Below are 22,256 nucleotides of genomic sequence, written 5' to 3' on the forward strand. Positions count from 1 at the left end.
CACCCTGGTGAGTTGCTTCACCTGCTACTCTTGAGGCAATAAACAAATATGGAGGTTCCAGCACGGACTGTGGCAGGACTGGCCCTTGTGCTGTGTCAGGGTCAGGTGTAGCCTCACCACTCAGTTGGTGTCCTGGGGGCGAGTTGCAGGGTGATCTCTCACCTCCGTGCAGCCATTGGCTTGTGTTCCCTGCTGCTATGCTGGAGCCTCCACATCTATTTATTGACAAAATTTGCAGAATTTTAAAATATTGTGCACAGAATTTTTAAATTTTTGGTTCAGAATTCCCTCAGGAGTAAACACAGTGGACAGTAGTCTTTTAATTCATACTGCTATTTTAAGTAGTTATTCTCTACCTTTTGTAAAGTGCACTTCTAGCATTTTTTATCCTGAGGATCCCAGAGCTAAGTATTAGGGTTTTTTTTCCTCTTGTAGGTTCATAAGGATATGGATTATATTGTAAAGGACAAGTTGCTGCTTGAACGAATTATTGGCATGGAGTTCATGGAACCAATGGAAAAAAGTATCTTTTACAATGGTATCAGCTTGATCTCTTTGACTTAATATTTATTTCACTATAAATGTGCAGGGTGCTATTCAAACAATAAAATGTCATGTCCCTGCCCTTGGGGTTCACACTCTAAATTGGAGTTTACAACAGAGGTGTGACAATGAGAATTGTCAGGATATGGGAGATAGCTGCCATGCGTGCGTTAGCCAGGGTTACAATACCTTGGGTCATGAGGGTTGTTCTTCAGTGACATGCCTTTGTAACAGGTCTTAAGTATCTGAAGGGTTCCTACTTGGAGGTGTGTACACGTTTACATAGTACTCTTTATGACTTGACATCTAGGTCTGATACTGGCCAGCAGTCCTTGTTTAATTAGAATGCCTCTCGGCATAGTTGGTGACTGTATTGCTTGTTAAACTGCCTGAAGTGAGGAAATTTCAGAAGCCATTTTCTGAAGGAAAAGCAAGGTTACTCATCAGGAACTATCATTATTTGAGACTCTTACCTATGCATATTCACAATATCAACTCACCTTCCCATCTTTCTTAGAGTTCTGTTTCCAAGGTTTAGTGGAAGAAAATGAGGAGGTTGAGGCTGCACAGCTTTTTTTATAGCCTCTCCTCCAAATACTTGGTGCTGGGAAACAGCACTTGTGCAACCCCAACAGGCACTGCTTTCTAGAAAGTTCCTGTGGTGCCAAGGATGTGTATCTCACAGATGTACAAGGCCACACTTAATGAGCAGTAACTTTTCTTAGGGGGAACAAGAAAGACCAGTTTCAGAGGAACAGGGGAAATTACAGGATTTCAGCTGCACTTGTTGATAAATCCTGCACTGCATCCATTAAACTAGAGCAGAGAGGCTTAATGTGTTCCCTCATGTATCCTGCATAATATAGGGATAACCACATGTCACTTCATGTGGCAATCAGGTCAGTATTATATTACCTGTATTTTGTGGAGCCTATGCTATATCTGGAATCTGCAGCTGAGTGATAGTTTAAAGATGACATAAACAGTTGAATGTTACTACCTAGAGGAACAAAATGGCAGAGGAGGTTGGTATGCTAACCACAGCCAGTGTAAAGTTGAGTTTGGGCCTTTTTTGGCTAGCTCTTGAGAGAATAAAATGCAGATAAAAGACTCCATGAAATGTGCCAAGCCACAGTTAGGAGATATTTACCTTAAAATATATGGAAATTGGCTAACCATTAGGAAACCAGATTAGACACATGCCTCTTTGAAGCTGTGGAAAAATTGGGAGAGGATTTCTCTTTTCCAATTACTTATATTCAAGTAGATCTGTTATAGATTTTATGCTTTCTGGTCAAAATGTTTTCTGATATTTTTATATTGTTCCTTTTTCTTTGCTATTATTATTATTGTGTATAAATTCATGTTTCTCTGTAGGGAATGTTACATATTGATAAAAGACATAGAAGAGGATAAGTGATCTGAACTTGAAAACATACTATATTAAAACAAAGGGATTTCTCTGTCCTGAAAACCAAATGAGGAAACATAACTAAAGATCTCCTGTTATTGAGGCCCTGATTCAGCAAAGCATTTAAGCACATTTAATTGCTTTGCTGAATCGGGGCCAGAGTCAGCACTTGCTCAAGATGTTAGTGACAAGGAACTCAGACATGGATATGACATAAAAATGGCTAAGTTTACCATCAATCTGGACAATCTGATTTAGACTTTCAGATTAGGTGCATGTAGGTATATGAATGTAGTTGCGAATGTGGCACACCTCTTTTTTGAAAATCTGGCACTTTGTCAGGAAAGCTATATTGTAGATTATATTTAAAAGCTATTATGTTATTTTTGGTTAAGAACAATATCATAATTATGCTTCTGTGGTGTATTTCCTTGTCCTAAATTTCCATTATTGTTTTATCAATCATAGAATATCAGGGTTGGAAGGGACTTCAGGAGGTCATCTAGTCCAACCCCCTGCTCAAAGCAGGACCAATCCCAGATAGATTTTTGCCCTAGATCCCTAAATGGTCCCCTCAAGGATTGAACTCACAACCCTGCATTTAGTGGCCAATATTCAAACCACTGAGCTATCTCTCTCCCTCTAATATCCTATAATCTTAGGTATGCTGACCTGTATTAGGGAACGTCACAAATCATCATCACAGAAATTCAGATTTAATTTATATTTGTTTACAAGAAGTTATTTTCTTTCTATAGATGAAGGACATTCTTTCAGCGATGTTCTCTTTTACGGCAATGAGGCCACACTTCTCATCTTCGATATACTGTTTTTCTCTGTTGTGGATTTGGCTTCACAAAGTTTTGTCCTAGCAGCTGTTCTCACATATTTGCAACAGGAGGTAAATTTGCATTTTTTAAACCCCATATTTTAAAAATAAGGTAGTTTATCTAATCATGTATTTCATAGGGTGTGCTCACAGAAAACTATACTAACAAACTATTTTAAAAAATACTGGATTTTCTCAAAATAAGAAAAGACTTATGAACCAAAAAAAAAATTACATTGCATGTTTATGCACCATGTATGTATAGGACACAAATAACAGCACTCAAAAGAAAATACACAGAGCAATGAAGATTAATCAGAGTCCCCGAATAGCTAATGCTGGGACTTTCAAAGGGTCCAAAGGGAGTTAAGTGCCCAAATCCCACTGAAATCTAATGAGCTGAGCACCTAACTCTCTTAGGTCCCTTTTGGAAAGCTCCACCAAAATGAATGTATTTCCATTAATGTTTAGTTTCTTCCTCTTTCTCCATCACACAATTCCATATGTGATCAACTTGATCATTTTTGTAAATGTCCCCAGTAGTAAAGATTTTTGGACTATAAACTGTTTAAGATATGAATAGAAAGTTCTGATGTAATAAGTACAAATATCAAAAATATTTGGAGGGTTCAGTCTCTTCCTCAGAAGGGAAGGGATGCTACAAATATAATTAAAGGATTCTTATTTTGGACATGATAACAAATTGCTTGACTCTCCACTCTTGGAAAAACATCTTGGATTACAGTATCATTAGTGTGACACACAGACAATCCAGGTCATATGATATTACCATTATCACGATCATAGTTTACAGGTTTTTAGAGTCCCTGGGCTCAAGCATCTTAACTGTTGAGATGTAATAATATCTGTCATTTAACATTTGATTCCTAAATTAAAAAGCCTAGTGCAGGTGTACTGTTGTGGAAAGTCCCAACATTTGACAGAGTACATAATTGATTAATTATTTTGTATCATGTACAGAAACTGAATTATTTAAAATATTTCTTCCATTGTTATGAAACTTGTTTAATATTATATTTAGATTTTTAGGTTTATTCGTAACACTGCTGGGCAGAAGAATTTGGCATCCAAAACCTTGGTGGATGAAAGATTTCTTATTTAATTGACTCAAAAGATGAAATACTTTGTACAAGAACTAATCATGGAATGAAACCGTCCTGAGCTACAGATTAGTCCGCAGTGCTATGTAAATATTAATGTAAATCTTTTGACTTTTTTTCTTTTTATCTTGTGCGCTAGAAAGTTTTGTTTTTGTATAACTTTCAGAGGTTTTTGTGTTGTGAATAGTAAACCATATGTCTTGATACGTGACACCAAGACAGTCAGAAATTAAGCTGAGTACTGTCATTATCAGAAGATAAAATCAATTTATTGCCTTCAGTGAGGGTATATGCCATTTCTTTTTAAGAGATAATTTCAGTGCTTCTGCTGCTGACTGGAGTTATAATTTTCCTCATATGTACATGTGTTTCCAAAATAGCTTAAAGAAATTATCCCTTATTTTCGGAATTTACTATGAAATACAATCAAATGTATTTCAGGTTCACCACAAGTGAGGATCTGCCATGAATTCCTAACTAGTATTTAAACAAATACTTAGAAGACCATTGAGACTAAGTAGTTGAAGCTTTCTCACTTATCTAAAATAACTTCAACGTGAAAGTTTAAATTGTTTGATTGCTGATGCAGTTTGATCCACTTTAGCCCACCCTTTGGGTTTGTCTACTTTATCGTTGGGGCAGTATTGCTTTTTTTTTCTGCATTGATTGCATATAACATAGCACATGTGTGTTTGAACATTTGCTAGTCTCACAACCGTACAGCTGTGTGGCCCAGTGAATAGGGCAAAGGATGGAGATGCAGGAGGCCTTGATTCCTTGTTCCTGATCTTCTGTGGAATTAATGTGACCTTGAGCAGGGCTCTTAACTGCTCTGGGCTTGTTTTCATAGATGTGAAATTGAGGCACTGATACTTACCTTTTTTAAATGCACTGAGATGCTCTGTGGATGGAAAGAGCTGTGCAAGTGCCTATTCTTATATTACTGTTTTAATATATTCCCTGATTATCCCATTTTCTGACATCATTTCCTCATGATTTAAAATAGTGACCATATCCCACATACATTACTTCAGCCATTGGAACGTAATCAGCTGAATAGTTGTTAAAATGCTACTTACTAAGAGTTCAGGGAGATTTTCAAAGGCTAAAGGGGCAGGTGAGTGCCTAATCCCCAATCGTGCCTTTGAAAAGTCTCCCTGCTCTAGTGTATTTTAAAATAACATTTGTTTTTCAATAAATGATTACTCCACTGCATGGTGTCACAGTTTCATAGCCATGCCACTTATCTTAAGATAATTCAGCAGGGAACAATCATCAGCAAAAAACATAAAGATCCCAGTTCAGAAAAGCATCTCTATTTAAGAATAGCACTTAAGTCCCATTTAAGACAATGGGACTTAAGCAGATGTTTAATTTTAAATGTGCTTATCTGACCCAGGGCCAACATATCTGATAGAGGTATTATATTTGAGATTCTTCTTAGCTACATAAAGAGGAAGATGTCTATTATGGTGCCATATCATGTCTTTAAGCTGTGGTTACCATAGATTTCAGTCTCAAAGCCATTACAGACCCCAGTATGCTTACTTTTGGTTTGCAAAAACAAATGCTACTTGCTAATTCGAAATAGTTACCATTAACTGGTAAAATGTTGTGACTCTCCTGAGGTCATGGTGAAGTTAGATGGCATAATCTGAGGGCCTGACTTTCAGTGGGGCATCCATTTATTCACATGCAGCTTATCACAAGACTATATTTCCATACACAGTTCCTGTGCACTAAAACCTGTTCACACAGATAACTGTGTACACACAGTACTTTGTTCAGGCAAGTTTTGTCGTAAAGCGTTTTCAGTGCAAAAATTCCAATATCTGTGTGAACAAGTATTAGTTCACAAAACTGTGTGTGCTGGTGTGGACAAATTGGATGCCATAGCTTGGAAATCAGGTACAGTAAATAGGGCTCACTGTAGCTTGGTTCATTGTTATTGTTATGGTGTCTTTAAAGCATGCTTCTCCTCTGAATAGTGGCTGTATAAATGACATTGTAGTGTTCTGCGGTGGTGTCTCTCAATTATTTCTTTATCAAATGTGCTCTATTGAAAAGTATAAAGATTTTTTTTTCTAATTGCCAACTCTGCAAACTGAGCCTTTTGCCATCTTATGCATCATGGCCAGTAATAAAAATTCTGCGACCCAAATTTATGCCCTCATGAGTCCTGTGCAGCCCCATTGCCTTGAATGCCTTTGCGCATGTATAACTTAGCAGATCTTAATAAACAATTCTGTTGCTGAGGTACAAAATGGTCTTGTACAAGATGGTAGCTCACTGAGTCTTGACTAACGCAAGACTAACCACAGGCTAACAGGCGTGAAAAGCTCTAGGAACTAATTTTTGTCACTTAAATGAGCAAATAGACCTTGAATGCATGCAATGCAGATCTGTCGTATAAGAAAGTGCTGTTTTTATACAGTCACTTTTCAGAGTAGAACCACTCTTTAAACATACCTTCTCAAAAATGTTTTGATTTATTGCTTACTTGAGTCAATTCAATTATATTGCCTCTTAATTTGTATTTAGTAAGCTTAATCAATTAAGATTTATTACACTAGTATAATCTGGAAATAATTCAGTGGGAAGGTACTGCATAACAGTGTTTGTGTGTATCACACAGTAGTCACAACTCAGGTGCATAATGAAGCATCTAAAAAGTATGCTCTCATAGTGTTAATTTGCTTACAATAAAGTTAGTTTTCTATATAATTTCTGAAGTTCTGGTGTGTCTTATATTATGAATTTGGTTTGTAAATTAACCCTCCTTCTTACTTTTTAGCATATTTTTCAAGATTTCTACCACATTTTATAGTCATTTTAGTAACTTTAGATTTAAGAGAGTCATTAGGTACTAGTAGAACCATCAATACTGTCCCTGAGTGGATGTGTTGCTTAGCATTTTCATCTCTGTAATTGGCTCTCAGTGACCAGGTAAAAGAGCTGTTCAAATAAAACTTGCCTATGTGAGGGGGATGGATGGGGGTTCTAGCCACAGCTTAGTTTTGACCTGAACACCTTTCTCTGAATAGGAAATAATCTTTCCCCTTTCATTCTTCCTAAATGGTCAGTTCCTCTTTGAAAAGCAGCTTCCACTCATTCTTTGTTAATTTTGAGATTGAATTCAGAGAAGACACCGGTAACTTACATACCACTTTTGGTCCAATAAAAGATATTACCTCATCCATGTTGGCTCTCTAATATCATGGAACCAACTTGGCTACAACAACACTACATACAACTTTTGGGCAGAGCACACAAAAGCTTTGGAATCCTTACAGTTTGGAGGGATTTTATTGAGGGGAGGGTTTCACTTGTTAAAAACAAATTCTAAGTAAATACAAAAATGTTCTTTCAGGGTTAATTAAATATCTCTCCTCCTGTGTATTTTCTTTTTATGGGCATCTAGGTAAGAAAGAGGGTACTACAGCTACCAAGATGAAAAAACTTTATGTAAGCTCAAAAGCTTCTCTCTCTCACCAACAGAAGTTGATCCAATAAAAGATGTTACCTCACCCACTTTGTGTGGTTTCAACTGAGAGAGACAGTCATGAAATAATTGCAGATGATGAAACCTCCATTAGGCAGTTGAATTTTTCTTTCATACCTGCTTTATAATGGCTACGTGAAAAGCATCAGTTGTGCTTTGTTCTCATTTTGGTGGACATTTGTTCAAGAAATAACACTTTTGATTGAATTTCCCAATTACATATTTTTACTAATTAATTATAGTGGATCTTTTTCATATTCAGTTAGTTGATTTCTACTTTATGCTTGTAAACATTTTATAATGAATCATAATATTTCAATCTTTCCATTGTACGTGTCTCTCTGAGGAATAAGGGAATTTTTAAGGATTTGGGGATTTTTGTGGTCAATGATAATTGTTATATCATGATGATTGAGGGTTGTATCATTCCTCTTACTTCAAGGAGCTTGAGAGGAACTGATCTACGGGAGAGGAATGCTGCCTCTGTGATATCGTCCTTGTCCCTCAACCTGCAGAAGGACTTTTATAGGTGCATCATGGGAACTGGGCTTTGTAGATGGTGAGCGTATAGCATAATGGCTGCTCTGCTATACAATATTGTGCGTCACCACACCTGCTGGATGAACTAGCTTATCGCTGGGTGCTGATGCCCTAAGATAACAGTGCTAAAAAAGTCAATGTAAAGTAAAAACAACTTACAATGACTGGGTTATATGCCATGATACATTTTAGAAAAGGGACTGAGTGTGCGGAAAGGAAAATTAAAATCCATATATAAATACTAAAAAACAGTAAAAAGGAAAAGTCTCTAGATTTTTTTACATACATCAAAAGGGAAGAATGAATGAGAGGGGGAAAAAAACAAAAAACCACCACCAAATTCCTTATATGTAGTCAGTTCTGATGCTGCTGGCTTTAAATAATGCTAGTTAGGTTTTTGCATATGCTTGCTGAACTACAGAGAGTGTCTGTCTCAGAGCCTGGGTGCCGCCAGTTCTTTCAGGCACAGGCCTTTGAGCAGTAGTGCTACTGTTTTCTGAGACAGAAGCTTGTTCCAAGTAAAGCACAATACAGCAAGTCAGTCTGTGGGTTACAAAGAACTAATGAGATCAATGGCCTCAGGAAAAGCTGCAGCTTCCAAATATTGAAAAGGTGGAAGAATGATTCCTGATTGCTACTGAAAACTTAATTTTCATAATTAAGTCATGGACTAAAATTAGCTCCTAGTTACCCATCCTTTTGCCTTCCTGCATAGATAGGGTCATCACCACCAAATAAACTGTATTTCCATCCCCCCTAAAAAAATACCTCTATCGTATCCAGGTGGACCTTCAACAAGCTCTCTCTTGTCCACATCTTAATTATCTGTGACTGGGTGAGACAGCAATGTAGATTAGGCCTTCACATATTGTTGACACTGAGATCTTACTACCCTATCACTTCTCCTAGTGACTTCACTCACACCAACATCTATAAATCTGACCCTGGGGAACTCCATAGGAGAAAGCATTTGGGGCTGATTAGAAATTACCCAGCAGCACCAGCTAAAAAGTACCTGTCAGGAATGAACAAAGCCACTCAGCCACTGTTTTGGCCAATCTGCAGCCACACTGGACAAACTAGTTGAAACTATAGTAGAGACAGAATTGTCAGACACATAGATGAACATGATTGTTGGGGAAGAATCAACATGGTTTTTGTAAAGGGAAATTGTGACTCATCAATCCAAGTGCCTACTTAGCGGTCTTTCTTCGAATAGTTGTAAATACGGTAGTTACCCATTAATGTTAATTAGTTGACTAGTACTTAGCTGGGGATCTTCCCTGATTCCCTTTCCACTGTCCCGGGGCATGCCTCGGTCCCAGGGCTTTAAGCCCTTTGAGAAGTGCCTGAAGCCTATGCCACCTGGCAATCCGCACCACTCCTGCCTCAAGTGCCTCGGAGAGGGTCATCAGGTGGATAGGTGCAAGATTTTCAGGGGCTTTAAGCCCAGAACAAAGAAGAAGAGAGATTCTCGCCTGACACTCCTCCTAATAGAATCTGTACTTTGCCCACAGCCAGCACCAGCAGCCTCAGTGTGCAGCGCGCTGGCATCAGTGCAGGAACCGTCACACAGAGGAAGGACTCCAGTAAGGACCATTGGCACCGCTCCTCAGCCCCAAGGCCCAGCTCCACCTTGCGGTACCGTTCACAATCGCCGGTGCCGCATAAGAAGAGGGCGGCAGAAAGGGGCCGCTCGCCGGCACAGCACACCAGTGGGGTGTGTCCTGTGTTGGGACACCCCAAACCTGGCCTGTAAGTCGCACAGCTGTTGACTCCGGCCATGACACGGGGGCTGTCGAGTCTGGTGTGGATGTACTCTCCGGTGCTGGAGGACTTGGAGGGAGAAGCTCTCGATCTTCCCTCCACATTGGACACATTTGAAGCAGCACGGTATCTGATCGCCATGACTGCTGAATCCCCAGGCCCATGCCCTGACACCGACACCTACCATGGCACCGACATCGATGGCACCGATGTTGGCAGCACCGATGGTGGCACTGGCCACCATCAGACATAGGGGCAAGCCCACGATGATGGGTCATCACTTATCCTCACCGCGGCACCGATCTCCGGAATTGTTGGATTCTCCTCCGCTTTGGTCTGCATCTGAGTACTTCTCTGAGTCAGAGGTGGAATCCTACATCTCCAGGCAGAGCCAGTACCGCTCTAGATCCCGGCACCGCTTGAGAAGCGATGCAACCCAACCGGCGCCAACGGTGTCATGGCCTCCCCAGTGGCAGGGGCCAGCCCAGTGGCCCTTCTGGACTCCATGGGCCTACCATCAGGCCCAGGGACCAGGCTCAAGGGCGACTTTGGTGGCCTTGGGACACCATGGGACCCCATCAGCCACATAGGTCTCAAGGGATCCAGGAGTGCAGGCTGCGTCCCGAGAGGAAGACCTGGGGCAATCTGACCCTCAGATGGGAGCTGTTGCCCCACCCTTGGTGCAAGGAAAGACACCTATAGCAGATGCACCTGAAACTGTCCTGGTTACCACCAAGGAACTGGAAGGGCAAGAGGACCCAATCCCTCCCAGGCATCTTCCTCCTCCTCGCCCGATGAGGCAGTGGCTGGGACGACTACCTCTCTGCCATCAATGGACACCAGGGCCCATCAGACTTCCTTCGCCAGGTGGCACAAAACTGTAACGTACATGCCGAGGAGGTCGCAGAGGATTCAGACTCAATGGTTGATATCCTGGCTCCTGAGGGGCCCTCTAGGGTGGCCCTTCCTCTTATTAAGACTATTGTAAATACAGCTAAGGTGCTCTGGCAGACTCCAGCCTCTATGCCACTAAAAGCTAGAGGGGTAGAATGCTGATTATTTTGTTCCAGAGAAGGGGTATGAGGCACCTCTTCACCCATACCCAGCTGGGCACATTGGTGGTGGACGCTACCAATCACAAGGAGCGGCAAGGACTGCCGGGTCCCACTCCCACCCAAGGAGGCCAAGAAACTGGACCTCTTCGGTCACAAGGTGTATTCGACCAGGGAGGCTCCAGCTTCGCATCTCCAATCAGCATGTGGTGCTTAGCCAGTATGCTTACAACTCTTGGGCCTCCCTGTCCAAGTTCCAGGAGTTGTTGCCCATGGACTCCTGTTTGGAGTTCACCACGATATTCGAAGAGGGCAAGGTCATGGCCCGGACCTCCCTCCAAGCAGCCCTGGACTTTGCGGACTTGGCTACGCGGACCATGGCCACTGCGATTACTATGCGCAGAAGCTCGTGGCTTCAGGTGTCGGGCCTTCCAGTGGAGGTCCAGAATACCATCCAGGATCTCCTCTTCAACTGTGCTGGTCTTTTTCCAGAACAGACAGACTCATGGCTGCACAGTCTGAAGGATTCTAGGGCAACCCTTTAGTCCCTAGGAACCCACACCCCTGCTCCACAGAGGAAGCCCTTCAAGACCCTGCCTCCCCAGTGCCTCTACTCGGGGAGCACGAGGCAGGACTTCAACAGAAGGAGGGGCAGGAACAATAGGAGGAGGCCATCGAGATCCTCGTCCAACCAGGGCTACAGTTTGTCCAAACAGCCTCCTGGCCCTAAGCCTAATTTTTGAAGGTGCGCCCAAGAATGGAGCACCGGTCCATCTCCCAGATCCTTCTCCCCCGTTTTGCGAACTGTCTGTCCCTCTTCTACCATGCCTGGGCCCAGATTACCTCAGATTGCTAGGTACTGAGCATGGTAGAGGTGGGATATTCTACCTAAATCAGTTCCCTCCCATCCCCCTTCCCCGTCCCTCTTCAGGGACCCTTCTCATGAGCAACCTCTTTTACAGCAGGAGGTGCAATCGCTTCTCACTCTTGGGGAAATAGAGGAGGTTCCTCAGGAGTTCAGGGAGTTCTACTCCCTATAATTCCTCATTCCCAAGGCCAAGGGCGGGCTCAGACCTATCCTAGATCTGCAAGACCTCAGCATATTCATAAAGAAAGTAAAGTTTTGCATGGTCTCCCTGGCCTCCATCATTCCTTCCCTGAATCCAGGGGACTGAAACGCCACCCTTGACTTGAAGGACGTGTACTTCCACATCTCCATCATCCTAGCCAACAGATGATTTTTCTGGTTTGTGGTCAATGCCCAGCACTACCAGTTTACGGTACTTCTGTTCGGGCTCTCGGCGGTCCCTCAGGTATTCACAAAGTGCATGGGCATCGTGGCGGCCTTCCTCCGTAAATGTTGGGTCCAAGTCTTCCCATACCTAGATGACTGGCTCATCAAGGCCAGGTCGCAAGCACAAGTGGAGGAGCACCTGGCCCTCACTCATGCCATCTTTCTCAGTTTGGGCCACATGCTGAATTTGCCCAGTCCACACTGACCCCAGCGCAGAAGATAGAATTCATTGGGGCTCTCCTGGACTCCACGCAAGCCAGGGCATCCCTGCCTGAGGCCCGCTTCCAAGCTCTCAGGGACAATTTCAAGAACCTCTGCCAATTCCCCACAACCACTGCCAGAAACTGCATGAAACTGCTGGGGCATATGGTGGCCTGCACTTATGTGGTCCAGCATGCCAGGTTGTGTTTCTGTTCCCTACAAATGTGGCTGGCACAGGTGTACAAGCCCAGTCAGGATTCTCTAGACAGAATAGTCACACTCCCCCCAAGATTCTAGAGTCCCTTGGTTGGTGGTTGCAGGCTCAGGTGGTCTGCGGGGGAGTACCCTTTGTTAAACTGCAGCCCTCACTAGAGTTAGTCACGGACGTCTCAGCACTCGGATGGGGAGCACACTTGGGCACTATCAGGCCAGAGGGCATGTGGTCCCCGGCAGAACTATCGCTGCATATCAACATCAGAGAGTTGAGGGTGGTCCATCTGGCATGCCAGGCATTCCAAACTCATCTTCAAAGCAACTGTGTGTCGGTACTGATGGACAACGCCACAGTGATGTTTTATATAAACAAACAGGGTGGTGCTCACTCCTCTCCCCTGTGCCAGGAAGCCCTCAACCTGTGGGACTTCTGCGTTGCCCATTACATCCACCTGGAGGCGTCATATCTGCCCGGAGCTCAGAACGAGCTAGGAGACCGGCTCAGCCACTCATTCAATGGGCACGAATGGTCCCTCAGAGCAGATATCACCCTGGATATCTTCTAGAGGTGTGGCTTTCCCCACTAGGACCTATTCATGACACGGAGCAACAGGAACTGTCAGCACTTCTGTTTCTTCCTGAACCTCAGCCCAGGTTTCATCACGGAAGTGTTTCACCTGTCATGAGTGAGTTACCTGCTCTATGTGTTTCCGCCCTTCCCTCTCATACACAAGGTCCTCCTCAAAGTCCACCTGGGCAGGGCCTCATTGATCCTCATAGCACCATGGCCTCGCCAACACTGGTTCATCACACTTTGGCCCTATCAGTGGACAGGCCCGTAGCCCTTCCCCTGTTCCCGGACCTCATCACACAAGACCACGGCAGGTTATGACATCCCAACCTGGAGTCCCTCCACCTCACAGTGTGAAAGCTCCATGGTTAAACCAGTCTGAACTTCAATGCTGCGACTCAGTTCAGGACATCCTTCTCAGAAGCAGGAAGTCCTCTACTCGAGCCACTTACCTTGCCAAGTGGAAGCGGTTCTCAATTTGGTCTATGCAGAAGGGTACTCCTGCACCATAAGCCTTGATCCCGTTTATTTTGGACTACCTGCTTGACTTGAAATGGCAGGGGTTGGCAACCTCTTCCATCAGGTTTTACTTGGCCGCCATCTCTGCCTTTCACCCAGGGGTGGAGGGTAGGTCGGTCTTTGGAAACTCGATGGTAGGCCGCTTCCACAAGGGGCTGCATAGACTGTATCCTCAGGTGAGGCAGTCTCTTCCTCCTTGGGAGTCAGTCTAGTCCTCGCCAGGTTTATGGGCCCCTCCTTTGAGCCCGTGGCAACGTTCCTTGCCCTGCCTGTCTTGGAAGATAGCTTTCCTCATGGCCATCGCCTCAGCTAGAAGGGTCTCCGAACTCAAGGCACTGACATCTGAGCCCCCTTACACTGTCTTTATAAAGACAAGGTGCAACTACACCCACACCTTGCGTTTCTTCCTAAGATAGTCTTTCAGTTCCATATAAATTAAGACATTTTCCTACCTGTGTTTTTTCCCAAGACTCATACCAATAACAGAGATCGCATGCTTCATTCCTTGGACATGAGACGCGCCCTGGCTTTTTATATCGAGTGCACAAAGCCGTTACGGAAGTCCCCACAGCTCTTCAGTGCTGTCACAGAGAGGATGAAAGGGCTTCCCATCTCCTCCCAATGCATATAACCCTGGATCACGTCATCCATCAGGACTTGCTATGACTTGGCCAAGATTCTGGCCCCAACGTTGACAGCGCACTCTACAAGAGCTCAAGCATCATCTGCCGCTTTCCTGGCTCAAGTGCCGATTCAGGATATATGCAGCGCAGCCACATGGTCCTCTATCCATACCTTCACCTCACATTATGCAATTTCACAGCAGTCCAGGGATGACGCAGAGTTTGGCAGGGCAGTGCTGCAATCTGCGACCAGATGAACTCCAACTCCTCCTCCTCCAAGAGTACTGCTTGGGAGTCACCTATTTGGAATGGACATGAGCAAACGAAGAAGGAAAAACGGTTTCCTACCTCTCGTAACCATTCTTCGAGATGTGTTGCTCATGTCCATTCCAAATCCCGCCCTCTGTTGGAGTATTCCGGCAAGAAGGAACTGAGCAGGCGGCGGTTCGGCAAGGACGTATATACACCGCCATAAAGGCACTACTCCAGGGGCTCCACAGCCAACCTGATGGGTGCCGCTAGAGGAAAAACCTTCCAACAATCATGCACATGGCGTGCACACACCTAATTGGAATGGACATGAGCAACACATCTCGAAGAAAAACAGTTACGAGAGGTAAGTAACCATTTTTTCTGTTCATTCCCTCTGGGGCACCTGGCATTGGCCACTGTTGGAAGACAGGATACTGGGATAGATGGACCTTTGGTGTGACCCTGTATGGCCATTCTTATGTTTTTTGGGTTTTTTAAAGATTATTCTTAGAAAATTTGCACTCATGCAAAGGGACTGAAGTAGACACTTTTCCAGCACCCCTCACGTATCTCTTTCAGGAAAAACAGATTAGCTCTTGGGATATAAAACAGGTTTTGCAAAACTGTGCTCTATAATAGACAGTTACTTGAATTTCCATTGGACAGCTCCATTTTCAAAGGTAGTTGTGACCTCACGGAATGATGCTTTTACTTTTTGAGGGTGGCGGGGTTCATTACAGAGAGCAAGTACAGGAGCTGGCCAGCTGGTACAGCTTTGGGGAAGCTGAAATAAAGAAATGACTGCTGAATGTACTCTTTGCCATTGGTTGGGGCACATAGTGCAAAAAATAATAAATAAAAAATTATCTAATGTAAAAAAGCTTTGTTTTTTCTTTAAAATGATAAATGAGATGTTTACATCAGCTCTCCAAGCCAAAAATTGCACCAGCTCCTGCCGCCAGCAAACAGATCAGGGGTTTCTGAGCTGTTCTAATAATTTCACTCCCATTCACTTCTGTTCTTGTGAGTTGGCAAAGTCAAAATACCCATCATTTGATTATGTCAGGGAGCAGGAGCTTTTAAAGTTCAAGCAGGGCCCTACCATTCATGTGTCCTGTCCTCTAAAAGAAAGAATCTGGCAGAGAGAGGAGCGGGAAATTGCACATATATCCCAATAAGCATGCTCAAACATAAGACCAAAACTTTCAAGAAGGTTATGTGCCCTTTCATTTCATGTAATAAATTTATCATGAGCTTTTGCTTTATCAAAATCTGCTCAGATTGTATGAAGTTGTAGCTATATAACAATACCATTGGTAACATATATAGTAATGCCATTAGTTTGTCATTATAAGAACATTTATATTTCAAAGGTTAGATTACGTAAAACATTCTGAACCCTAAATGTAACGTGGTTTTTCTTGTGTTACCAGCTTGTTTCATGCACAGAATCGAATCATTGGCTATCTCAGTATAAACGTCTGTCAGCAGATGGCAGTAAATGCATGAAGACAGTCATTCAGTATGGTGAATAAATTATGTTCAACATTATTTGTTTCAGAAAGGTTTACTGTCTACTTTTCTTCTCATATTGATCTTAATGTTATTCTTGAATCTCAGCATAATCCAGACTCAGTATTGAATATTAGAAATATGAGAATGGTTATGCTAACAACATACTGGTATTGAACAGTCTATTCTCTGGAAGTCTAGCATTTATAATTGTAACCCCCCAAAATGTAACCCTTCTGCCAAGTGAAGCCAGCAGCAACAAGGGCCAGGTTCAGTATCTAGGGGTTCCATTTCAACAATACACACCACCACCCCATGGATGCCTCTGAGAGGCAATACTTCCCCTCTCACAAGCTTAGAGTCTGGGTGTAGCAAAAACTTTTAATAAAAGGAGGGAAGTAACTCAGCATTAATTTGGGAAAACACCACAACTAGGGTTCATAAACAAACGATGAGCAAAAGACCCACCCTCAAGTAAGTTGGACAGTGTCCTTTTCCCCTCAGGTTCTTAAGTCCAGCAACCCAAAAGTCCCTTTAATATGCCTGTCCCTTCTCTGTACCCCACTCACAGTTGCTATCCTTGACCAGTGCAGCCCCAGAGTTCAGAGGTTCATCCGCAGAGTTCACCTCCCACCCTGTGTGTGTATGTGGGGGGAGGGGGGAGGGGAGCATAGGAGGTACCTTACACACTCCACTACTCAGGCACTCACTCATTGCCTCAACGGCCGATTGCCACACCTCTGTGGGGCTCTTCTCTGGCCCTCTCCCCCAGCCTCCCTGCTGGCCACTTGTAATGCTGACAAACCCCGGTCATCAGTGGACAGGATCAAATCTGGGGCCTCTGGAGCTTAGTGCATGAACCTCTATCACATGAGCTAAAAGCTACCTGCCTGTTAGCTAAGGCTGTAGAGCAGATTAATTTTATCTCTCTAACTGGTCTCAGTGCCACTAGATGGCACACAACACCACACCCAGAAGGTGTGTGGGTTACATAATGATAGCTCCCATTATAGATCTAGTTATATCAGGGCTTTTATTATAATCTCCTGGTTTTAGTTCATAATCCATGAAAATTTCAGGTCAGATCTTTTTTTTTTTGTCCTTTAAGTTTGAGTAATATGTACTTTGCTGTGTTTACGTTCTAGAAAGGTACACACTGTACTTCTCATTTTAAATAAATACAATTTTTTCTCACTGCTTAAAAATAATCTGAACTCCACAATTTGAAATGCTCAAAAAGGCTATGTGACAGACCCAGGCCAGTGGGGTACAGGAGTCTGGTAGAGGGCAAATATACTGGTCACTGGATGAGAAGTTTTCTATTCCCTGAGTGACCAGAGCAGGGGCTGCACTAGAGTAATCAGGAACCTGCTAGAACCAATTAAGGCAGACAGGCTGATTAGATCACCTGCAGCCAATCAAGGCAGGCTAATCAGGGCACCTGGGTTTAAAAAGGAGCTCACTCCAGTCAGGTGAGGGGAGCCAGAGGAGAGGAAGTGCATGTGAGGAGCTGGGAGCAAAAGGTGCAAGGAGCTGAGAGGGTGTGCTGCCGGAGGAGTAAGGAGTACAAGCATTATCAGACACCAGGAGGAAGGTCCTGTGGTGAGGATAAAGAAGGTGTTTGGAGGAGGCCATGGGGAAGTAGCCCAGGAGTTGTAGCTGTTATGCAGCTCTTACAGGAGGCACTATAGACAGCTGCAATCCACAGGGCCCTGGGCTGGAACCCGGAGTAGAGGGCGGGCCCAGGTTCCCCCCAAACCTCCCAACTCCTTATCAGACACAGGAGAAGTTGACCCAGACTGTGGGGAAAATCACTGAGGTGAGCAAATCTGCCAATAAGTGCAGGACCCACCAAGGTAGAGAAGTAACTTTGTCACAGCTAATATAAAATCTGTTATACATGTGCATTTTATTAATGTTGGAAACTAGTATATTATATAGTATTATCAGTAGTGAGCATCACAAGTAATATCAATGTAGAAAATGTTCAATGTAAAAAACACTGCCTATAGACAGAGTTCAGTGTAGAAATGAATTCTGTATTGAAATCCTTCTGCTTCATGCAAAGCTTGCTGAACAGATAAACTAAACCAGTGATCCCCAACCTTTTTGTGACTAGTAGCACATCTATGTTTTCAGAAGAGTGTGGCGGGCGCCAACAATTTTTCAAGGCTTATTCTGTATTTGTACATTAAATAATACAAAAAAATCATATTTAATATTACATAATATATGAATCCAGAGAGAAGCTGTGAGGACAGAGAACACCGGTGCCCGCAGCCCCGGAGTACTCTGTCCCCAGCAGGCGCGGAGTCCCAGATTCTCTCCTCTGCTGGGCACTAGGCAGGTCCCGCGCCTGCTGGGGACCGAGAACACTGGCGCCCGCAGCCCCGGAGTTCTCTGTCCCCAGCAGGCATGGGGCCCTGGATTCTCTCCTCTGCTGGGCACTAGGCAGGCCCCGCAACTGCCGGGAACAGAGAACACCGTGCCCGCAGCCTGAGTTCTCTGTCCCCGGCAGGCGCAGGGCCACGGCTTCTCTCCCCTGCTGGGCACTAGGCGGGCGGACATAAATGCCCCAGCGGGCGCCACGGCACCCACGGGCACCACGTGGGGGATCACTGAACTAAACAGATTGAGCTCCTGAAGTCTCTCACTGGGAGACCTTGTCTCCTACCCTAGAATAAATATTGTGAATCTTCTGCACTCTCTCCAATTTTCAGCATCATTTAAAAAATGTGAACACCAGAACTAGATGCAGTATTCCAGTAGGGGTCTCACTAATAGCATATGCAGAAGTAAAATCACCTCCCTAACTCCTATTTGCTGTTCTCTTGTGTATACATCCAAGGATTGCGTTAGCCCTTTTTGTCACAGCATTGCCATGGGAGCTCATGTTCAGATGCTTGTCCACTATGAGTCCTAAATTCTTTATCTGAGTCGATACTTTCCAGGACACAGCCCCCCATTCTGTAGACCTGGCCTGCATTCCTTGTTTCTAGATGTCTAACTACATTTGGCTGTATTAAAACACATTTTGTCTGAATGAGCCCAGCTTACCAAACTATCCAGATTGCTCTGTATGACTGTCCTGTTTGGTGTGTAGAAGACTGTTGAAATTAAAAACTGTTACTCACCTTTTTGTAACTGTTGTTCTTCAAGATGTGTTGCTCGCATCTATTCCAGTTAGGTATGTGCGCTAGCTGCGTGCACGGCTGTCAGAAACTTTTCCCTAGCAGCATCTGTCGGGCTGGCCGTGGAGCTCCCTGGAGTGGTGCCGGTATGGCACTCTATATGTGACCCTGCTGGCCAGACCCCCCTTCAGTTCCTTCTTGCTGGCTACTCTGACAGAGGGGACGGTGTGGGGGAATGGAATAGATATGAGTAGCACATCTTAAAGAACAACAGTTACAAAAAGGTGAGTAACCATTTTTAATTCTTCGAGTGCTTGCTCATATCCAGGGTCGGTGCAACCTATTAGGCGACCTAGGCGGTTGCCTAGGGCACTAGGATTTGGGGGGGGCAGCATTTTCTTTGACGGCGATCGCAGCGGCCGGATCTTCGGCCACCCCCGGTCACCGCCGGCATTTAGGCGGAGGGAGCTGGGGCAGGAGGGCATGGGGAGGGCCGCCTGCAGCAAGTAACGGGGGGGTGGCACGCAGGGGAACTCCCCGCTCCAGCTCACCCCTCCTCCGCCTCCCCGAGCAGGCTGTTGCTGTGTCACTTCTCCCGCCTCCCAGGCTTGTTGCGCCTAGGTTGATCGGTGCCGCAAGCCTGGGAGACGGGAGAAGTGAAGCAGCGATGGCATGCTTGGGGAGGAGGCGGAGCAGGGGTGAGCTGGGGCAGGGAGCTGCCGCATGGCTCCCCGGGCTGGGTGGGGAGGAGCTGCCACAGGGGGTGTGCTTCAGGATGGAGTGGGGGTGAGGAGCTGCCACACGGCTGCCTCGTGGGGGGTGCCTCAGGGCGGAGGGTGGGGTGGGGAGCTGCCGCAGGGTGGGTGCCTCAGGGCGGATGGGGGAGCTGCTGCGGGGAGGGAGAATGCCTCAGGGCACGGGGGCGCAGGGAGCTGCCGCAGGGCTCGGGGATGGGGGAGGGTGCAAGGTGGAAGTTTCACCTAGGGCGCGAAACATCCTTGCACCATCCCTGCTCATATCAGTTCCAGTTAGGTGACTTCCAAGCAGGGCCGGCTCCAGACCCCAGCGCGCCAAGTGCACGCTTGCGGCGGCGTCCCGCGGGAGGGTGGCAGGCGGCTCCGGTGGACCTCCCGCAGACGCGCCTGTGGAGGGTCCGCCGGTCCCGCGGCTCCAGTGGACCTCCCGCAGACGCGCCTGCGGAGGGTCCGCCGGTCCCGCGGCTCCGGTGGACCTCCCACAGACATGCCTGCGGGAGGTCCACCGGAGCCGCGGGACCAGGGGACCCTCCACAGGCACGTCTGCGGGAGGTCCACCGGAGCCGCGGGACCGGCGACCCCAGAGCACCCCCCGCAGCGTGCTGCCCTGCTTGGGGCGGCGCAAATCCTAGAGGTAAGGCTTCCAAGCCTTGCCTCAGAGGTGGGGTTGGAGTCAAAGTATTGCTGACCGAAGTACCACTCTGCCGAAGGCTGCATGATCCCTAGATTGGTAGACGATGGCATAGTGCGACATGAAAGTATGCACTGAAGACCACGTCGCAGCCCTGCAGATTTCCTGGAGAGGTACTTGGGATAGAAAGGCTGTCAACGAGGCCTGCGACCTCGTGGAGTAAGCTGTGATGGCAGGCGGAGGAACCTTCAAGTCAAAACAAGTGCGGATACACGCCATGATCCAGGAGGAGATCCGCTGGGAAGAGACTGGTAAACTCTTCATCCGCTTTGCTATAGCAACTAACAACTGGGTTGTCTTGCGGAATGGTTTTGTGCGATTGATATAGAAAGTGAACACCCTCCTAACATCCAGCGAGTGCAGATGTTCTTGAGGGCTGTTGTGTGGCTTTGGATAGAAAACTGGCAGGAAGATGTCCTAGCTAATATGGAAGCGGGACATCACCTTGGGAAGGAAAGCTGGATGAGGTCTAAGTTGTACCTTGTCCTTATGAAGATAGTGTACGGAGGCTCAGAGGTGAGGGCCCGTAGTTCAGACATGCACTGTGCTGAGGTAATAGCCATCAGAAAAGCAAACTTCCAAGAGAGGTAGAGGAATGAACAAGAAGCTAAAGGCTCAAATGGGGGTGGGCCATGAGGCGGGAGAGGACTAGGTTAAGGTCCCAGGCTGGGATGGGGGGATGTGTCTTCTTCAGTTCTTTCAGGAAAAATCCCACAATGCAGTGCACGAACAGTGAACACCTGGAATCACCTGGGTTAAAAGTCGAGATGGCCACAAGGTGGACCTTGAGAGAACCAAATGCTGGTCTTTCAGGTACAGAAGATAGTCCAGAATAAAAGGGATGGGATCCTGGAGCAGGAGCACCTGCCTTTGGGCGCACCAGCTGGAGAACCTCTTCCATTTTGCTCTGTATGTGGCCTTAGTAGACAACTTGCGGCTCTCTAGAAGTACCTGCCTCATCAGATCTGAACAAGTGAGCTCTGCCTGATTCAGCCATGGATTCTCCAGGCCATGAGGTGGAGAGACTGAAGGTCTGGTTGAAGGAGGCAACCATGGTCCTGTGTAATGAGGTCAGGAGTGAGAGGTAGCTGTATTGGTGACTGAACCTACAAGTCCATGAGGGTGGGGTACCAGCACTGGCGAGGCCAAGCTGGGGCCACCAAAATAACATCTGCCTTGTCCCTGCGGACTTTGAGAAGCACCTTGTAGATGAGTGGGAATGGTGGGAAGGCGTATAGCAGCTGACCAAACCATGGAATCATGAATGCATCTGTGACCAAGCCTGGACTGTGACTCCTAAAGGAGAAAAAGATTGGGCACTTTCTGTTGGCCCGTGTGGTGAACAGGTCAATTTGGGGAAACCCCCAACTGCGGAAGATGAAGTGGATGATGTCCGGGTGAATCCACCACTCGTGTGTGAGGAAACATCTGCTCAGACTGTCTGCCAGCACGTTCTGAATGCCTGGCAGGTATGAGGTCTGGAGAAGGATGGAGTGAGCTAGACAAAATTCCCACAGTAGGAGGGCTTCCTGACAGAGAGGAGACGAGCTGGCTCCACTTTGCCTATTTATATAAAACCTGGCCATGGTGTTGTCTGTCAATACTGCTACACAGTGGCCCTGTAAGTGTGTTAGAAAAGCAGGGGCCCTGTAAGCGTGTTAGAAAAGCAGCAGCTCGCCCTGAGTTCTTTGATATGCAGAGCCAGTTCTTCTACTTACCATAAGCCCTG

General features: G+C 45.7%; 1 protein-coding gene across 7 annotated transcripts in view; it reads left to right on the top strand.

Moving 5' to 3' along the window:
* TMEM67 (transmembrane protein 67) overlaps positions 1 to 22,256 on the top strand; it is a 74,535-nt gene that overhangs the window by 46,300 nt on the left and 5,979 nt on the right. For 3 of the 7 annotated variants that reach the window (XM_039525481.1, XM_039525483.1, XM_039525482.1), the window contains 3 exons: positions 436 to 538; positions 2,713 to 2,855; positions 3,826 to 6,628. In XM_039525481.1, the coding sequence (XP_039381415.1) occupies positions 436 to 538; positions 2,713 to 2,855; positions 3,826 to 3,906 (327 nt within the window). In that variant the 3' untranslated portion in view covers positions 3,907 to 6,628. Of the gene's footprint in view, positions 1 to 435; positions 539 to 2,712; positions 2,856 to 3,825; positions 6,629 to 7,848; positions 7,966 to 9,463; positions 9,676 to 15,871; positions 15,944 to 22,256 lie in introns of those variants that run through there. The other 4 variants (XR_005594273.1, XR_005594272.1, XR_005594274.1 and 1 more) reach the window with 4 other exon arrangements.

Source organism: Mauremys reevesii, linkage group 2, assembly GCF_016161935.1.
Source record: "Mauremys reevesii isolate NIE-2019 linkage group 2, ASM1616193v1, whole genome shotgun sequence".
Classification (NCBI taxonomy): Eukaryota; Metazoa; Chordata; order Testudines; family Geoemydidae; genus Mauremys; species Mauremys reevesii.